Source organism: Panicum virgatum, chromosome 9N (genome assembly GCF_016808335.1).
Source record: "Panicum virgatum strain AP13 chromosome 9N, P.virgatum_v5, whole genome shotgun sequence".
Classification (NCBI taxonomy): Eukaryota; Viridiplantae; Streptophyta; class Magnoliopsida; order Poales; family Poaceae; genus Panicum; species Panicum virgatum.
Genome location: NC_053153.1, coordinates 17,224,160 through 17,245,036, shown reverse-complemented (window position 1 = coordinate 17,245,036; position 20,877 = coordinate 17,224,160). Strand labels below are relative to the sequence as shown.

The window sequence follows — 20,877 nt, the reverse complement described above, 5'->3', positions numbered from 1 at the left end:
TGGATGAACACTACCTCCAGCTCCAGCTGAACGACGACGACATGCAGAGAGCACGGTGCGATGCGAACTAATTTAACTGCACTGCTGCACATGTGTGGAGTTGTGTAACCTGCAGAGCATGCATCTGCCTGTCTGCAGCATTTGCATTGCTGCCCCACACGCGATCGAACTGCCACGGGAGAAGCTGTATGTGAACACACACACACGGTACACACCACACATAAAAGGCACAAATTGTTGGCTCGTTTGGTTTGCATGCTTGCGAACAAGTGCAAGAGCTACGCCCACTGATCTCCTTTCTCTCCCTGTCGATTTCTTCAGGATAGATGTAGCTACGACCTGCCCGGACTTGTCCTCTCCCTGCTCCTCTCTCCACATGGCATGGCGGCCAGGCTTAGGACCCTTGATATCTTATCTGATCCACCACACAACACAAGCAATCCAGACATCCAGTCCCACCAGCGCTACACATGAGCTAGCTAGCGCCCGTGATAGGGAAATTATTCGAGGACCACACTTGCTTTGTTCAGAGCAAATGGAAGCTGCATATGCCCCGGCCCCCAGTCGTCGTTAGTCGCAACGACAGTCGATTCTTGCGCGCCGTGCTCGCTGCTTACCCAATAATTGATGATCCATCATGTCGCTTCAGCAGCAGCTAGCGTAACGACCAGCAAGAGCAAGCGCGACGTCCCCATCACACACACCCTGGCCTCTGCTTTTTCCTATTTTCTCTGCGCGACCGTGTCGCTGCACGGTACACGGCCAGCCGTACAAATAAAACCAGCTACCTGCTTGCTACACGCACGGGGACACTGCGAAGAGAAGCGTTGCGTTTCTAATACAGATATGGCTCTCCCCAATTTCTCTAGGGATGCAAGGGTTGTCATGCATCTCAGTCTCAGGCTACCTGCTTCTCCGTTGTATCTGTACGTGCTTAACGTAGCAATCAGCGGTAAAGATTCTGTCTGCACACCCGGCAAGGGAAATGGACTAGTCTAGATGTGTGTCATGCGCAGTGACGACGGGCAAGCTGGACGTCGTTGTCAAAAAAAATTCTAGTCCGATCCTGATTCCGTTTCCGTGTAGGGATTGTTGCTGTTGCCTCCTAGATTCTTCTTCCTCCTCTTTATCCCTCTCGCTATCGCGATTCGATATCAGCAGGTACGGCCATTTCTAGCTAGGTCCACAATGCTGGTCGCATCATCACGCCACGCATAGCTAGCGCTAGCTGATAAAGACGAACAATAATGTAATAATTATTCTGGGATTTAATTATCCCCGGTGCAAGTTGGGAGGAATCGAAGATGGTGGGTTGAGTGCCCTGACGGATCACCTTTGCGCGCACTTTACCTTGATCGCGCGCCCAATGCAAGTTACTGGTCGTCCTCAAGCGAATCCAACTACGCGTCACGCTGGTTGTGGCCTGGTACGGATCACAGTCCATCCGGAAACCCGGTTCGTTTCGGTTGGTATTATGAGAACCTACATGTTCTCATGCCCGACGATGATCAGTGGCCTGGTGTGCATAATCTTTTCGGTGGTGTTCTTGAGGATTTCCAGGACTCCCATCCGGTCCCCAAAGATTAGGACGACGGCGATGGTGATCGTCCCCGCGCTGGCCTAACATGACGGCTCGGGATGAGCGAGGGGATAGGGGAGAGGACGGAGGTCTAGCTAGTAGCTTGGGTCGGAGATCGTAGTAGTTATTATTAGGTTACTGAATCAACCGTACCGGTTGTGCGCTGAGATCCAGTTCAATTTCAGGATGAAGCAAATCGAGCCACCAAAACAATAATGCGATGCTGATCAGTTTGGTCCTTTCCCTGCAGGTACACTACCTCCCAGCCTCCAACGCCCGCCTCAAGGTGAAATTTCATCTTCCCTGTTGTATGGCTGACAATTGAGTCTACATTTAGTATATTCTGTATCACTATCATCGGCCGATCGGTTCATATCATCATTTTATCTGTCATGATCTATGTTAGCTACATAGCCGAATGTTTAAAATCTTAGTGACACTGGCTGATATCGCTGCATCGATCTTTTCGGTCGATTGCCTCTTTGATCCTCAGTTTATCTATCTTGTTATTTGCAGGATCAAACTAACTGTCACGCCTCGAGATTCAGGAATCTAAGGACCCGCACCGAAGCAAGCAGATCTCCGAGACCCAGACCCCGCTGTGGTGCGCGCGAGGGATCGTCGGCCCATTTTATGCGGCAACACGTGTATCCATTGGACGCCAGGCCGGATGAGACCACACGTATTTGCATGTCATCCTCTAAAACCTCTCTGTGCGCTTCGCGTGCGTACAAACACATGCATGTCGTCATCGAACACCGAGCTGCCACTACCCCTGCGCACACACGTCCGCCAGCTCTCCTCGCTAGCTAGCTGCTCGATCGCCACACTGTCCGCACGCACGCACGGGCCTCCACAGATCCCTGAGCTCATGAGCCGACTCAACTTTCTTTATCGGCGCCCAGCTCAGCAAGCTCACGGCCATCCCCAACCGATTCCTCAAAAAAAAAAAAAATCTCCCCCGATCCGTCTCCACGGCGGCATTAGCATGGGAGGTAATCAAGCAACACCGCGATCCGTCGCCGATCCGGCCGCCGAAGAAATTAAAGGTCCCAAAGTTTGCCGAGAAAAACAAATCCATGTGACCCGTCGGCCGACCATCTCTTTAGCGTCGTCCCCTTTCTTTTCCTAGTGCGTATGCTCATCCTTGTCATCGATCTTTGCTTAATTTTACTTAGCTCCTTTCGATCGCTTACCCCTCAGCAAGCAAGCAATCGCTTAACCACACAGAACCTTCACCTCTTTTCCTTCTTTCTTCAACCTCCCAGACCTCGCTCTCCTCCTGTAGCCTTTTCCAGTCGTGCGCGCCCCACCAACCGCCCATCTTTTGCTCACACTCTTCAACTCCCCCCTCCCTCTCTCAGTCTCAGCTCACTGCGTGCGCACGCGTGTGTGCGTGTATATATATATCTGCAAGTTCTTGCAGCGGCGAGCTAGCTCCGCCACAATATCTATATCCATCTACCCACCTACACAAGATGGGTAACACCGTCATGCTGCGGGCGTTGGTGCTGGCGCTCGCGGTGGCCGCCGCCGCCGGGAAGCGGCAGACGTACATCGTCCACATGGCCAAGTCAGCGATGCCGGCGGCGTACGCGGACCGCGGCGAGTGGTACGGCGCCTCGCTGCGCTCCGTGTCCGCGGCCGGCAAGATGCTGTACGCCTACGACACGGTCCTGCACGGCTTCTCGGCGCGGCTCACGCCGGCGGAGGCCGCGGGCCTGGCGCGCGTGGAGGGCGTCCTCGCCGTCAACCCGGAGGCGCGGTACGAGCTGCACACCACGCGGACGCCCGAGTTCCTGGGCATCGCGGGCGCCGACCTGCTCCCGCAGTCCGGGACGGCGGCAGACGTCGTCGTCGGGGTGCTCGACACCGGGGTGTGGCCCGAGAGCCCGAGCTACGGCGACGCGGGGCTCGGGGAGGTGCCCTCGTTCTGGAAGGGCCAGTGCGCGGCGGGCGCCGGGTTCAACGCCTCCGCCTGCAACCGGAAGCTCGTCGGCGCGCGGTTCTTCAACCGCGGGTACGAGGCCGCCATGGGGCCCATGGACACCGACCAGGAGTCGCGCTCCCCGCGCGACGACGACGGCCACGGCACGCACACGTCCTCCACGGCCGCCGGCGCCGCCGTGCCCGACGCCAGCCTCTTCGGGTTCGCGGCCGGCACGGCGCGCGGCATGGCGCCCCGGGCGCGCGTCGCCGTGTACAAGGTGTGCTGGCTCGGCGGGTGCTTCAGCTCCGACATCCTCGCGGGCATGGACGCCGCCGTCGCCGACGGCTGCGGCGTGCTCTCGCTCTCGCTAGGCGGCGGCGCCGCAGACTACTCGCGCGACAGCGTCGCCATCGGCGCCTTCGCCGCCATGGAGCAGAACGTCCTCGTCTCCTGCTCGGCCGGGAACGCCGGGCCCGGCAGCTCCACGCTCTCCAACGTCGCGCCGTGGATCACCACCGTCGGAGCGGGCACGCTCGACCGCGACTTCCCGGCGGACGTCGCGCTCGGCAACGGCAAGAACTACACGGGCGTCTCCCTCTACTCCGGGAAGGCCCTCCCCAGCACGCCGCTCCCCATCATCTACGCGGCCAACGCCTCCAACTCCACCGCCGGGAACCTCTGCATGCCCGGGACCCTCACGCCGGAGAAGGTGGCCGGCAAGATCGTCGTCTGCGACCGGGGCGTCAGCGCGCGCGTCCAGAAGGGCTTCGTCGTGCGCGACGCGGGCGGCGCCGGCATGGTGCTCTCCAACACGGCCGCCAACGGCCAGGAGCTCGTCGCCGACGCGCACCTCCTCCCCGCTGCGGGCGTCGGCGAGAGGGAGGGCATCGCGATCAAGTCTTACGTGGCCTCAGACCCGAACCCCACGGCGACGATCGTGGTCGCCGGGACGCAGGTGGACGTGCACCCCTCGCCGGTGGTGGCGGCGTTCTCGTCGCGCGGGCCCAACATGGTGACGCCGGAGATCCTGAAGCCGGACATCATCGCCCCCGGCGTGAACATCCTGGCGGCGTGGACGGGCAAGGCCGGGCCGACGGGGCTCGCCGCCGACACCCGCCGCGTGGGCTTCAACATCATCTCCGGCACCTCCATGTCGTGCCCGCACGTGAGCGGGCTCGCGGCGCTGCTCCGGAGCGCGCACCCGGAGTGGAGCCCCGCCGCCGTGCGGTCCGCGCTGATGACCACCGCCTACGCCACCTACTCCGGCGGGTCGCCGCTCCTGGACGCGGCGACGGGCGCGGCCGCCACGCCGTTCGACTACGGCGCCGGCCACGTGGACCCCGCGCGGGCGGCGGACCCGGGGCTCGTCTACGACCTCGGCGCCCGCGACTACGTGGACTTCCTGTGCGCGCTCAAGTACAGCCCCAACATGATCGCCGCCGTGGCGCGGAGCCGGGACATGTCGTCGTGCGCCGAGAACAAGACCTACTCCGTGGGCGGGCTCAACTACCCGTCCTTCTCCGTGCCCTTCTCCACGGCGAACGGCGACGGCGGCGAGTCCTCGGTGGCGACCACCGTGACGCACACGCGCACGCTCACCAGCGTGGGCGGGGCCGGCACGTACAAGGTGTCCACGTCGGTGTCCGGCGCCGCGCGGGGCGTGGCCGTGGCGGTGGAGCCGGCGGAGCTGGCGTTCGCGTCGGCGGGGGAGAAGAAGAGCTACACGGTGAGGTTCACGTCCAGGTCGCAGCCGTCGGGCACCGCCGGATTCGGGCGGCTCGTGTGGTCGGACGGCAAGCACAGCGTGGCCAGCCCGATAGCGTTCACGTGGACCTGACGGGCACGACGATGGGGTTTGGTTTTGGCGCCTGAAAAAACGGTGCGTGGGCAACGGTCCAAGTGATGGCCGCCGCGTACAGTACTGCCGAAGGGCTGGAGTGTAAAATCGGAAGGTTTGGAGGGGGGTGGGGTGAAAATTGGAGGTTTCTTTACGTGTTGCAAATAAGATGATTAATCTTGGCAGGTGTCTAGCTAGATTGTGGTTTTGGAGTGTGAAATGTTGGATGATGGAGATGGGATGGTGGTGGTTGATTGGAATGGAATTATTAGAATGGCTGCCTGGAGGGGGGGCTGGACCTGATTGCGACGCTGCAAGTGCAAGGGCAGCTTCACAATGACTAATTTGGACCTGTGGCCAGCAGAAATGTTCTCCACCAATGTTTTACCTTAAATTATCTCTCTCTATCTCTCTTTTTAAAAAAAAAATTCGTGGTGTTCCCTGGATCGTGGAATTGGATTAATTGTTGGTATATATGTTCCTATGATGCTTTGACTGTTACTAACATCATAATAGCATGCTAGAGCACCATGTCTTTTGTAACATCATTACTTTAGTAGAAAGACTTTTCAAACAATAGCATACCAAAGTAGCATAATAGAGGTGTGTATTTGGGATGCCTGATCCAAGTGCTAAACTTTAGCACTAGATTATCCAAATAAGAATGTTATGCGGTGGGCAAAATTTTAGGAGTGATTTTAGTCTAAACTCACAAACTTTAGAAGGTGCTATGAATGCTAATAGATGCTAAAGTTTAATAATTAACTTTAGCTCATCTAAATAGATATTTTGTCGGCAATTTTGTCGACACAGATTTGTCGCTCTCCTTTGCCTCTGCTAGTGGTGGCAACATATAGGGCTAAAAAAAACACAAAAGAAAATATATAGAGCCATAAATTGTTCAAAGTGAAAAAAGGCTGTGCGACAACTTGGCGAGCGGAGGAGGAGGCACGTGCCTGTATTTAAATATAATGTTAGAATTTAGTGGTGCCAGCGCATAGAAAATACATCCGACACTACTTTTTTTTTTTGAAACGGAACCGGCAGGAGAGCTGCCTGTTATTAATAAGAAGGAGAGCCAAGTGGTTTCAAAACTGTACAGAGATTAGCACAAAGCCAGAAAAAAAGCGGGGTGCTAAAAACATAAGTGGACTCACACTCTACTAATAAAGTGTGCTAGGTGCTTCGCGCCCGCCACAATCCATAAAGTGGTTTCATCTCTAATTTTTGTTGTCACCACGAAAGAGGGCGCTTCTGTACGGTTGAAGATACGAGCGTTGCGCTCCATCCAAACTTCCCAACAAACAAGGATGACTAAGGATTTCAAACCTCTGCGCGGAACTCCTTGTGTCCCGGCCAACGCCGACCACCACTCATGTACTGAAGTTGTTTGTTTCCAATTTATCGGGTGCAGTGACAATTCCCCTAGCCAAGTAGAAATGTCCACCCAAATACGCTTAGTGAACCTGCATTCGGCGAAGAGGTGCATTCCAGTCTCAGGAGCCCTGCGACAAAGTACACAAACCGGGTTGTGTGGCTAACCTCTCGCATGTAATCTGTCCGCTGTCCAGATTCTATCTTGAACCGCAAGCCAGTTGAAGAATTTGCATTTTGGAGGTGCCCAAGCCGATCAGATGATTTCATTGAGGTTTGTGCTGATCGACCCTAGGAATATCGAAGCTTTGGCCTCTTGTGTTACGAGCCTAACAACTCAATCGAAAGCTCGGCCGCGCCTTATGAATCGTCGTAATTATTTGAGGGCAAAAGCCAAAAGGGCTCGAGAAAAAAAAAAAGAGTGGAGAAGAGACCGAAACAAAAGACATGGTGCTCTAGCAGTGTGCTGCATCTCCTGAAACCCTTCATCGCCGTCTCAAAACCAAAGCACCTCCCGTTCCGGCTTTCCGTAACAGCAATTTTCTTCCGGTAAAGCTAATGCTAATAGTATTGTTATTGCTACTAAGCAAATGCGTGTAAGGTAAAGGGAGGCAGGATTGGAGCAGGACGGGAGGGAGGCAAGGAAGAAAAAGATGCACGAAGAAGAAAGGCGGCGAGTAAAAGCAGGGCGCTGGCGGGGGACCGGTGACAGGGGCAAAAAAAAAAAGAACGAAGGAAGATGGCCTGCCGGTTTATTAAGCGCCTTTTCAATTTGGTAGAGAGCAATGGCGTCCTCGTGACACACCACCCACACCCAGGGGCGAAGCCAGAAATTTTCAGCACCGGGGTCGACGTGTAGTATTCTTGATTTTCTACGGAGTTATTTGGTATAGACAACAGTGATTTAAAAGGGATTTGCGGGGTCAGCGGACCCCGGTGGCTGGCTGCAGCTCCGCCCCTGCCCACACCTGCTTTGTTGCTACGGAGATAATGGAACGTACAGAGGTTGAAAGAGGAAAAAGGGGAAACGAAGGAGAGATTTTGTTCAGGACAGGGCGAATAAATAAAGCAGCGGGAAATGAAAACCGTCGCTGCGCCTCTGCGTGCGTCGGGGGTATGGGCCCGTGAGTTAGAAAAATGTGGCCTGGGCTTTCCTTTTCGTCTTCCAGCTAGCCTGGCCCAATGCTGAGGCAACGCCTGCGGCTTTTTTCCTTTGCCCTTCTGGGCTAGGCTGTCATACTCCCTTTACTTCTTTTTCCTTTTCCTTTTCCTTTTCTCTTTATTTATTTACGGCGGTTTGTTCGTTGAGGGGAGCTGCCGAGCTGGAGGCTGGGGGTTTACTGGTAAACCCCACAGTTGCTTGATTGAATGAGCTGCTGGTTTTCTTTTATTATTTGGACCAGCTGGTGATCTCCAAAAGTTGTAGGACGGCTGGAGGGCATGGTACGTTTGCTTCACTGACGCTTCGCCGCAGGAACCATGGCCGTCCTGCTGCAGTACGTGCTGCTCCTACATGCATATGGCTGGTTATCCTGCATGATCGCATATTCGCATTAGTAATGCAAGCTATTCACTTTAGCCACCTCCTTCCTCTACCTTGATATTTTGGTTTATCTAAATGAGAATGATTAGATTTATTTGAAGCATATTTTCATAATTTACTTATTTGATGTGTTGGATGTTAATATTATTTTTCTAGAAATTTAGACTATTTTAATTTAGAACGGAACAAAATACCTTATAGTTTAGGAGGACGTAGTGCCGACTTTGCCGAGAGAGCACCACGGAGAGGAGGCAAATCCTACGACCACCACACAACCTTAGCAGCACGTTGGGGGGGGGGGGGGGCGACAGGCTCTTTTTTTTTGCCAGGGACCTCGTTGCGAATTTGAAGAAAAAAAATTACAATTAGGGCCTGTCGCCCTATGGGGGGCGACCGGGGGATATTTTTGAAATATTTCAAAACGGACATATATTTTTGAAATTTTTATTTTTAAAAAATATAAAAAAGAAAAAACCGCGACAATCATTGAGCTGAGTAGGAGCGGGGTGGTAACGGGCCTGAGATCATTCCATTCACTCGGTGCCCGTCTCGGGCTGCAAGCAAAAGCATAGGCCTGCTTTTGGGCGGACGCGGTGGTGTGGTGTGCTTGGTGGGCTAGGTTGCGTCTCGCTCAAGTGTGGGCCTGAGATTTTACGTGGAGCAATGTTGTCTTGGTTCACCTTCTTTCTCCCAAAGACAAAAAAAAAAAAAGAATGTTGGGCTTGGGCTCTGTCCTCTTCATTTCCTCCCGCCCTTTTTTTTTTGAGAATACACGGTACAACGAAGACGCCCATAATACGTACGCACACTCACACCCTATGAATACACGTAGCAAACCCTACCCCTATGAGCATCTTCGAAGGACTGAGCACCGGCAAATCTGAAGATTCCCGAAGTCACCACTGGAGCCTCGTCGTCGATGGGAACGTCGCTTACCACTTAACGTGTAATACCGATAAATCCTAGGAAAATCTCAGAAAAAGATACAAGCACCAGGATTTAAACTCTGGTAGATAACGTCCCACTAGACCATCCTAGCATTGGACTACAAGCGAATTTGCCCCGTTTCGCCCTTCTCGAGACCGGTGTCCAGCACATGCTAACGAAGCGGCCGTATCTGCCGGTGACGGTGCCAGTGCCGGTGCCGGAGAGACGACCTGCAGATGCTGCCGCTGCCAGTGTCAGTCAACGCGTGCTGTTCATCATTATTAACACCCCAAACGGGTTGGTTTGAATAACTAATCCCCCTTGGGTCAGGTGTCAGGGAGGTCCAAGACAAGAGCCTCCTCATTACGCGCCGCGCCAAGGCTCCCTGCTCGCTAATTATTCGCTCCCGCGGGCGGCTCTCGTACGCCAAGTGTGGTCATTGTGCCGCCTGCGTGCTGCGGCCGGGTCAGACCGGACCGTCAGTTAAGCAAGCGGCACGCCTCCATTGATCGGTCGATCTGCTGCCACACGCACGCTGCACGTACGGCTGGGAGAGAGCCGGCGGCGGCCCCCCGTCTGTCTGTAACTGTAACAACAGGGTGCAGCTCTGAATCCTTACCGCGCCGGCCGGCCACTGTCTCTGCTTGGCAGACAAGGCTCCGCGCAAGTCAGCAGCTGCTTCTGCCTGCGGCACCAGGGGCCTCCTTCTCCTTCCTACCTCGACTCGAGAGCTCCTTGGCTTGGACTCCAATCCTGGGGTGTCCGGGTGCGGCCTTAGTTGCGCTGTGTAAAATTTTTGAAAGGCATCTTTCTACATTTGCACAAAATAAATTACAGAACTCGTTTGTAAATCGCGAGACGAATTTAATGAGCCTAATTAATCCATCATTAGAGGTTGTTTATTGTAGTATTACTATAACAATTTAGCATCTAATTACGACCTAATTATGTTCATTAGATTCGTCTCGCGATTTACAGACAAACTGTGCAATACTTTTTTTATTTCGTCTAGATTTAATTCTCCATCAGGTGCCAGATTTTTTTTTGGAATTTTGAACTTTGCAACTAAATAAGGGGGTTGTGTGGCAAGATCTCTCTGTTCAGAGACGTCCATCTGCAGCTGCGCTTCGGCTTCTTTTGGTTGTGTTTAGATGTTTTGCAAAAAAAGATTTGCGATGGAATCTTGCGAATTTGAAGTACTAAATGAAGTCTATTTATAAAACTTTTTGCATAGATGGATTGTAAATCGCGAGACGAATCTAATGATGCTAATTAATCCATAATTAATTAATAATTAGCGGATTGTTACTGTAGCATTATTGTTGCAAATCATGAATTAAGTAGGCTCATTAGATTTGTCTCGCGATTTACAGACTATCTATGAAAAAAAATTTGTAAATAGACTTCATTTAATACTCCATGCATGTGTCGAAACATTCAATATGATTTTTTTTGCGTTTACGAGATTTATGGGGTGGGAATTAAACAGCCCTTTCTCTGCTGGCCGGCCGATGTGCTTTCTCCGCCCAGTGTTCGTGTTCCATTTCACACGCCGGCCACCTTCCGGAAACGGAAAAGTACGCGGTTCTCTCTCTCTCTCTTCCCTGTGCTGTGCAATTGGCGCCAACATGACATGAGTACATGACATGACATGACGGAAAAATTAAACACGCTCACCCATGCACCATGATTGTTCGTTAGCTCCCGGTGCCTGTTCAAAAAGGGTTTCAGAAAATGCAAGCGGTAGCAGCCTGCGTCTGCAAGAAGAAGAAAAAAACATTATCAAGTGTGGTCCAAAGCCTGAATGCCTGATCGAGGGGCGCATTAGAATTCAGAAAGGTGCAGGATGCTGCTGGGGCACATATACAATTGCATACAGTGGAGGAGGGTCGTCAGCAACGCAGCTTCTGTGCGGGCTGGCCTTCCTTCTTCTTCTTTTTTTTTGTTCATCTCATTTTTGCTCCCGGCGTTTCTGGTACTGTAGGTCCGGTTTGAGGCCGTGCGTGGGGCGTACAAGGAACGGCAATGATTTGATCGATCCACCCCCCTGCTTTCGTGGTTGTAGCATGGCCACTTGGGCTTTGAGGCTGCAGCTAGCTTTAAGCTTTTGCTACCAATATTTCTTTGTTCGTGGTTTGCCTATTGCCTTTGGTGTAGCCTCAGGCCGCATCGCGTTGCCAATTGAACTGGTAGCTGTTGTAGCGCTTCCTGCCTCAAGATGGGAATGGGCCGACCCGGCCCTGGCCTGGACCCAGCCCCATGTCCTCGAGGCCAATTCTAGGGGTCATGAGTCGACCCATTTCTCCTAGATGTTATGGTTTTGATGGCCCATTGGATATTATGGGTCGGCCCAAATATTTTTCTATAATCCTAAACCATGAATACTATCAACACTTTTAGAAAAGATAAGATTCAAGATTAAAATATATCACAATATTATATTAAGATTGTTAGCAATGCATCAAATTAAATATGTTTACTAGCGATCCATGATTTTAATTTTATCCATTTTCACTTCCAACGTGTGATATTTCTTACTATATTTTGAAGTATATAGAATCTAACAACTTATGACCAGTTGTATTTATTCAAAAGAATAAAGAAAACCAATAAATCAAATAAAATGATCATTAATATAATAAAGTGGATCGACCCATAATACCCATTAGGTCAATAGGTTCCGGCCCTATTGACCCATTTTGGAATTTAGGATCGGTCCCTATAACCCATTGAATGAATCTTGATCCGAAAAGCTGATCACGCTACCTTCTCGTGGGTCGGGTCAACTACCCAATGGATCGACCCGACCCATTTCCATCCATCCTGCCTCATCTCGCTCGACCAAAAAGGCAAAAAACCTGGATTTTCATTTCAGAGCAAAACCAAAGCTTCAAATCGAGGATTGAATTCAATTCATACGGTCTCTTCTCGATCAGCTGCAGCCGCGTAGCATAGGCCAATGCAGCTCCAGCTGAACAGAGCACACTGAAAATACACTGCAGGTCTGCAATGCAGCTCTACTGAGGTTAACCACTAGGAATTGTGTGAGGAAAAAACAAATAACCTACTCTTGCGAAGCTTCAGACCACAGTAGTGTGTGTGTATACTAAGGATTTTGACCTTGCAGGTTTGGTTTGCTTGTGAGTTCCCAAGCACTCCCCAATAGGTTAGGAAGCGAGCACTACAGCGTAAGACAGTGGTGGACCTGGGACTGGGAGCATTAGAATTCCTCCGGCGTAGACATTGGTCCCTCCTCCCCAGGAAGAACACGCGGCCCAACGAATAAAACTACTCCTCACTCCAAGGAACGGCGTGCGACGCCATTACTGCCAACAAGGGGCGAGGTGGCACACCGCCATGGCCGCCCTCAACCTGCTCTGCTCCCTTCAGGGAATGGAGCTCCCTGCTCACTGCACCGGCACACAAAGGCAAAGAGATATTATATATACTATCTACTGCATTGCCAGTGCTGCTGCTACCAATACCATCATGGTCGCAAAGCACAGCTCAGTGCAGATTATTATACTAGTAAGCTGAGAGATGTACGTACTACTAGCTAGCATCCCTGTGCTCGTCACTCTAATGACAGGCAGCACCTGGGGAGGTTGATGCCGCAATAGAAGCGCCACATGGGGGCCATGCCATCATACTTATGGATCATTACTCCCCTCCAGCACACACCGCAGGACACAAAGTAAAACGCGACCAGGCCTGGAGAAAACCACATTGATGGCGCCAACACTGTTTGCACATCAACGCTCCAAAAGGCCTGAATCATTTCATTTATCTCAAGGACAGTATGTGACGGAACCGTCAAATTAAAACTCTAATTAAACGTAATGTCAGTCATTTGAACACATCGGGCGCATTAGCTTAATGACTTAATTTGACGATCCTTTCTTAACCCACGGGCCGATCGAAACATCACCGGAAGTCCCACGCGAAGGTGGGCGCAGATGGTACAAGCACGATAAAATACTTGAAAATATACAAGGATGACAACCGATAACGAGAGTTTTACAAATTTAGTTCAAAACACAAGCTCACGTAATTTACATAAATTACATAATTTACAATTTTTACATAGCATAGCCAAACTCAAATGGAAAAGAAAAACATACAACTACACTACTTCACTGGTTCAGTTCTAACACCACCGGTCAGACCGGTACGTCTCACCAGTCAGACCGGTGCTACCTGGCCTAACCAACCACCGGTCAGACCGGTCGAAACAAAACTGAGGGTTGCACACCTTGCCCTCAAGTGTGCAACCCGCCAAATCCCTAATCTAAGGGTCTCTCTCCACCACTTCCCACCCCTCCGCATCTCTGCGGATGAATTTGACGCAGCAGGGGCAGAAATCAACGTCCGGGTGTCCTGTAACAAAAAAATTGATGGCAACAAACCCTAAGCAACTAGTACTCAGCAAGACTTACCCGACCAGTGGATATAACTTAGCCCACATATCTAGACATGCAAGACATTTTGGCGGGTGGTGGGATTTGCAAGAAAAACACTAGAGGTGAGTCCTTATTTTCCAGGTTTTAGCCTCCATTTATATTAATAGAATTACTAACCACCTAGGATTTGCAAAACTACAACAATCAAGGTGAGCAACCATTGATTAAATAATATCAGCCCATCTCATCTCATTCTTTTCCATTTCCTTTCTACGATGTGACCAAGAGATCAAGGCCCTCGTAACCGCGAGACACGGCGAATCGATTCGATTTAACCTTGCAAGGTGGACCTAACCAACACGGCACGCAAAAGCCCCGTCGGACCCCACGCACCAACCTTTCCCCTCCCCGCCTCGAACTACAGAACCGCCCCACCTACATATAGTCAGTCGAGCTCAACGTGAGACCACCAAAAGTAAACATATGCATCCCGTTTCTCCGCGACTACTCGACTCACCCTAAGGGGTGGTGATGAAGTTCTGTACTTTCGAAGCGAGGCAGTACTCGGCTTACTGGTTTCGACTACCTCCTACTCCCGGCATGCGGTTAGTACAATTCAATCCCCGATCAGCACAGCCGACAACGGAACGGTCCTTAATCAACATAGATGGGGCTACACCATTCCCCATCCGGTCTCCCATCCCATACCTTCCATCTTGAATATAATAATTCATATACTGTAATCTAAAGACATCCTATATCTCGCGAGTGACAGAATTATCACTCGACTTCTATCGAGCCCTATTAAGCATAGCAGTGCTAACGACCTATTCATACTAGTATGAGGCCCAGGAAAGCCTAGAGATCATGCGACTAAGGTTTCAAACAATTCCTAAACCTAATTCACAATTATCATAGACATATATAGGTGTCATAATTTGAAATAGTAGGATGTGCACCGGGGCTTGCCTTGCGACTGCTGCTCAGTACCGGGGTCAACTGGACCTTGGGCTTGGTTCTCACGCCGCTCTTCCTGCTGCGGGGCTTGCCCCTGCAGCCCCTATGGCTCCGTAACCACCTCGTACACCACTTCCTCCGCTGCGGCTGCTACACGTATGCATATGATATGAGTTAATGCAAGTATGATTTTATAATTACACATAACCATTGACCGAGCACAACTACTAAGGATCTACCCCAATTGCTCTTATTCACCTAAAAATACCCAAAAATTCGGAGTATCCGGACACCTGCTCGGAGTATCAGGACTCCCAAGTCCGGAGTTTCCGGGCCTATACCCGGAGTTTCCCCCGGAGTATTCCAAGTCCGGAGTATCCGGGCTTATACCCGGAGTTGTCCCCGGAATGTTAAAAATCCGGAGTATCCGGCCTTATACCCGGAGTCTCCGGGCCCGACAGTATTTTTTTCTACCAAGAACAGAAATTCTCATGGTGGGAAAACTAGCCCACCAAAATTGAAACCCTCTTGAATCCTAGTTCAAGGATGCATAAGGAGATGATTGACTAGAGGAAACCACTCAAAACCTCCTAGAAAGATAGATCGGGCCGGCACAAATTAGCGTACCTTGAACGAGCCGTTCCCGCGCGAAGAACTTGAAAACGAAGACACCCCGGGGAGGAACACATGGAGAGGAAGGTTCCCCATGCCGGTTGGAAGCTTCTATGGCTTTGGGGTCGAGTTGGGATGGGGGATTTGGAGGTTAGGGCTTGGGGGAGAGGTAGGGCGAGGTGAGGGAGTGAGAGGAAGAGAGGAAACGGGGAGGGAGTGAAAGTGAGCTGCTGAGAGAGAGAAATAGAGTGTTTATTATATTTGTGGGACCCAGATGACCAAATTAGGGGAAATAGAAATTCCACGCCCGGAGTATCCGGGCAGGGTGTTACACAGTCACAGTTCAAAAGCACAGCTCAATCCATGACAACTCGAAACAAACATGGTTGGGATTACATGCACCGACCAGGTGTTTAACACCACATCCTTTCATCTCATGGTAAAATATAGAGAGATGCCAAGGGAGGAGGTTAAGGAACAAAAGAAAACTCAGAAACACTGGTAACAACCATCTAACAGGCTCTACTCAGTACAAAAACACAAGCAATAACCATTCAGATCTCTCCCTCTGAGAAGTTAGCTTGACCTGAATCCATTGGACCATCATCAAGGAGAGCACACTGAACCACCGCCAATCGGATGCAATGACAGTTATCACTGCTGGTTGCCGGCAAGGAAATCCTTCTTCCCCGCTGAGGGCAGCGACCAATTAGTATAGCTAAAAGAGAACAAACTACAATGATCATTCTCATGTGGCTGGGATGGGGAACACACCTAATAGGCACTGAAAAAAACAAAAGCCTGAAGCAGCAAATAGGCTACCTACTACCATATCGCTGGATGAGGACCTTGTGAAAATCTCTCTCTTGCTTCTTCCTATACATTGGAGGCATTTGGATTTACTAAACTTCCAAATCCTCCCATTTCACTTGTTTCTCTCCTACGCTAGATCCAGCAGAGTCAGCAGCTGCATTGCGAGAACCAAGTATGAACAGACTGCAGATCAGTTGTGATTTTCCAGTACGGTTCCACCACCCCATGCCACTTTATCTTCTTCTGCCTTCTCCAGCGCAGTAACTTTAGCGCGGTGGCCTGGGGGAGGGCCCGCCCTGCTCCTCTCGCCTTGGGTAATCTCCATAGTCTCGTCAACAGATCCAGACTTGATATCAGTGGGTGGGATGAAACAGTCCATGGACAACCCAGGAACATTGAACGCAACCTCCTCAATGCTCCACACCTCCTCCATCCGGGTCTTGGTGTGGCTCATGGCCACCTCGCCGAACCGGAACAGGGTCACAACGGAGCGACCAGAATGCGCGATCATTATACCATCTACTGGACGGTAATCCTCCATGAACGAGCTGATGGTAGTCTCCCAGTAGACTGCATCCCCTCCGGTGTTTGACTGAATTCGGGTCAGATGTGAATCCTCAATGTGGACAAGAAGACCAGTCCTCTGGCTGAAGTACCCGAACATGACATGCCTGATCATCTCTGCAAGGCCCTCGCTGCGTGCCTTGAGGGTCTCAGCGTCTGTGCTCAGCTTCAAGATGAAGCAGTCCTCCCCATTCACCTTTTTCTCCCCAACGCACCGTGCACCAGCAAATATGCTTGCTGTGACCAGTGGATCCAAGCCCTGGAAAGAACATCATGCAGACCACTTGGGTAAATTGGAACCAGCTTATATGGCTGAATTAGCAGTGACATCCACAAACATGAGCATACCTGAAGGGCACGGCGAAGCTGGCGAACAGGGCCCTTGGCAGCATGGGCACCAAGCCATGGGGTGTGGCGCCACACGAGCTTGCCATTGCACCCTGCGTGCACCTTGCTCCCACCGACAGCCAGCTCTATGTACCACATTTCTGGAGCCATCTGCCACAGCACGAAGCGACCGGGCTCCCCGCCGCGTCCAGCATTGCGGTTCTTGGTCAGGCGGCCGGCGGTCTCGTGCTCAGTTGCCAGCATGCGCACCTTGCCCATGGTGTAGGCGTTGCGCACGGACGCCAGAAGCCTGTGCCCTCCTGAGGCCGCGAGGTACTGCTGCAGGATGTAGTGTGCCGACGAGGTCTCCTGTGGAGAAGCACAGTCACAAGCAATTCACTTGTCAGTAACAGTAAAAATATCCATGTTTTACAGCACCCCGGTAACAATCCCTGAATTAAACACATCCCAGCGGTGAAAATAAAGATAACACATTAACACATATCAGTCCTAAAGAGCAGTCAAAGGTCCCAAGACCAGAGATATCAGACATCAATAGTTACTCTTTACAGCGCTGTAATCACTAGCAGGGAATTTTACAGTCTACAGGACCATGAATTGAAGAACCAAGTAAACTCAGATACAGACATTCATGAAAATCTTGACTCCGGCATTTCGTCGAACACACGATCGTGGGGGAAAAAAAACAAAATTTGCAGCGCAGAGTGACAAGAGAGAAGAAGATCTCACGATGGGGGTGTCCTTGACGCTAAGGTGCGGGAGCGGCTCGGCGGTGCAGACGTGAACCGGCGCGAGCGGCGCGCCCATGACGCCGAGGAGCATCCTGAGGTCGCTGCGCGCCGCGCCGGCGGCGGACGGGGCGCGCGCGAGCTGGCCGCGCACCCAGTGCCCCCAGCCTTCCTTCCTCCCGCGCGCGCCTCCCCGGCCGCCGCCGCCGCCCTCCCCGTCGCCAGACTCCAGATCGGGCCCCTCCATGAGCGGCGCCAGCATCTCGCCGCCTCCTCCTCCGGCGAACCTGAACGCGGCGGCCAGGTCCGCCGCCGCCGCCTCGGACTTGCGACGCGCGCGCGCCGGCGACAGCCCGCGCGCCACCTCCTCCCGCAGCGCCGCGAAGAAGCCCTGCCGCCTCTCCATGGTCCAGGGCCGGGCGGGGAGGGGGACCTGCTCGCGAATAGCGGAAACCTTGCGGGGGCGCCCGGCGAGGCGTGGGCCGCGTGGCTCTGTGGCCGAGGAATGAGAGGGGTGGGAGGGGTCTGGTTGCGAATTTATACGGAGGCGTGGGCTGCGGTGGCGAAAATGGTGGGCAGCGGAGGCAGAGCTGGACGCCGGTTTGCAGGCGGCGAGCCTGCTGCGAGTGTGTGCGACGTGTGACGGCGAGTGGAGGTGGTAGACGGCCGCAACCGCAAAGTCGGCTGCCGATTCTCCTCACCTTCTTCGGGTGTGCTCACCGCTCCCGCGGTGCCAGCCGCTGCCCACTGTGGTACGGCCGCCGGTTTCCATCCTTGAGATATGGCGGTTTGTATTTTTTTTTGGGGTACTTCTAACTGCTAGCAGTTATTTACCAGAGTGAGTATTTTCCTAGGGTAAAATTTAGAAATGCGGTTTGGTATCTATACATAGAGCTAGGATATTTAGGTGTTTTGCAAATGAAACAGGTTATAGTTGTGTTGTAGGTTCGTCGAAATAAAATAGTTGTGTTGTAGCGAGTTGGACAGAAACGCTTTATGCATGATACTAGTAATTGGAGGGATGCGTAGCGTGTTGCTGCACGACAAATAGGAAAAGCTGGCAATACTACTGGTTGCGTGCCGTGAGTATCGTGAACCTTAATGATGTAATAGTTGCCGACAAGTAGTAATGTGCTGACATCATAATTGGTGAATTGAAACTGTAATCATACATAACCGAAATATAAAACACTAGCAATGGCTTAGCGGCTCCATTGTGCATGTATCCAAGGTGGTGACTCATTGTAGCATCTGTATCCAAGGTTTGGTGAGGGTTGTCGACAATTGCGTGCAAATAGTATCGATAACGGTAAGGGTTACCGGCAAGCAAGGTCATTGGTGGATTGATTAACGTCTATACTCCGCGACAAACCTGAATATAACGATGACGTTGGTTGCATAAGCAATATTATCCACATGCGAATAAGTAACAACCTTTGACAATTAATGCATTGAGGTTTCTGATTGGTGGATATAAAAAACATCCATTCGGTACGATGAACCGAAAACATTGGTAGTATGCTACCGGTCGTATGACAAAAGTATCAATAGTGACAACACTTTTCCATAGCGTGTATCAAAGGTTTATTGATCCCTATTTCACAACGGTTACGATTATCGGTGATCAATGTGTAAACATTAATTGACAGACTCAGGGCCCTGCAATCCTAGGCCCACCCCTAATCTTGTGGGCATATTCAAGTCCACTAGGGATAATCATTGACCATCCCATTTGTAAAAGATGTGAGTTATCATAATCCGTTGCTCAGCCCACCAAATGGCTAGGCTTCTAAAAACTCTTTCGTCCATCATCACGTTTATACTAGATGATTTGATGCGTAGAATCGAAGTTTCTGCTCCGTGACAAATGTGAAAGTGACGAGATCATTTGTTGCATAATATCGTTATCCGTGAACAAAAAAGGTAACAATTGTTCACAATCGATGAGTGTTGATGATAGTTGGTGGATAGCTAGACCAAAACAACACTGTATATATGAACCGAGAAAGTTGGCGATGTGATATTATTTCACACTTGAGTGTTTGCATCACTGTATATGCTGGCGGACTTTAGGAATGATTAAAGAGGTTTTTTCATTGGTTTACTTACCGTCAGTATTTTCGACGTCAAGAAATCCCGGAGAACCAACGGATCCTCACCCTGGGCGGTGAGCGTAGCCGCCGCAGCCCTTCCATCCACCTCTATCTCTTCTACGATTAAAAAACAAGAGCCTTCCATCCACCTCTATCTCTTCTACGATTAAAAGAAAAGAAAAGAAAAAGCAGGCGCAGGCCAGGCGAAGGGCGCGGCGCACGAGCCCCCAAACGGCGCCGCCGTTAAGCGAAGGTTCGGCCGGTCCGCGCGGCGGCCCTCACACTAACCGCTGCGGCTATCTCCTATTCCTTCCTATCCATCTATCCCCAGCGCAGGCTGCAGCGCGACGTGCCGGTCGCGGCGCGGTTCGCCCGCGAGGCGAGACGGGACCGCGCGCCCGGGCCCGGGCCCCCTGACGCACACGCACCGTCCATCCGAGAGGGGTTCCAGGCTCCAGCAGCAGGCAGGCTGCGCGCGCCCGTCGAGACGAGCCGTGCGGTTGGCGGCGTCGTCGCTCGGTAGCTAGCTTTCCACTCCCGGGATTCGCGCGCCTGCCGTTGGCGCCTGGGCGCTCGCCGGCACCCGTCGGTTACGTCTTACGTGGCCGGGCGCGGCCGCCACGTCCGCCCGTCGCGGCCGGCATGACGATCGCGTCCCGGGCGTTTGGCCGGGAGCGTAAAAAGGCGGAGGGGAGGGTGAGGGACTGAGGGTCCGCGTCACCGTCACGGCAGCCCTGTGCGCCTGGCGTCGGCTTCCCGCGTAGATCCGGAGCCCTGTTGCGCCGCCCATTGCTTCGGGATATATATATATATATATATATATATATATATATATATATATATATATATATATATATATATATATATATATATATACACTCCCTCCTTCCCAAAAAAATATGCAATCGTGGCGTTTAAATTTTGCCCCAAAACTAACACTCACTTTGACTAAAGCTGTCAGCTCGTACTGGTAATCTGAACAAACACAATGCAGGTTCCGAGTAGCAGGAAGGCTGCATACAGAGACGTGAAGCAATTTGGTTCACACATTCCATCTTCTAGAAGAGTCTTGCACCATCACACAGACATGAAAAACATCTATTACTATGCCGAATACTACTATACTCATTTTTTTTCTCTGGTCTGATGACGTGTGTTCTGCAAATCAGATT

General features: G+C 51.7%; 2 protein-coding genes across 2 annotated transcripts; one reads left to right on the top strand and one right to left on the bottom strand.

Moving 5' to 3' along the window:
- Nucleotides 1-2,592: 2,592 nt before the first annotated feature.
- Nucleotides 2,593-5,835, top strand: LOC120691126 (subtilisin-like protease SBT1.7). The gene has a single exon (XM_039974104.1). It carries the CDS (start codon nt 3,058-3,060, stop codon nt 5,344-5,346), a length of 2,289 nt encoding a protein of 762 aa, XP_039830038.1. The 5' UTR covers nt 2,593-3,057; the 3' UTR covers nt 5,347-5,835.
- Nucleotides 5,836-15,442: 9,607 nt separating this feature from the next.
- LOC120692308 lies at nt 15,443-18,264 on the bottom strand. Its single transcript, XM_039975574.1, has 3 exons — nt 17,614-18,264; nt 16,885-17,232; nt 15,443-16,795 (listed from the first exon to the last, which is right to left on the bottom strand). The coding sequence occupies exons 1-3, from the start codon at nt 18,016-18,018 to the stop codon at nt 16,163-16,165; spliced, it is 1,386 nt and encodes a 461-aa protein (XP_039831508.1). The 5' UTR covers nt 18,019-18,264; the 3' UTR covers nt 15,443-16,162.
- Nucleotides 18,265-20,877: the final 2,613 nt, after the last annotated feature.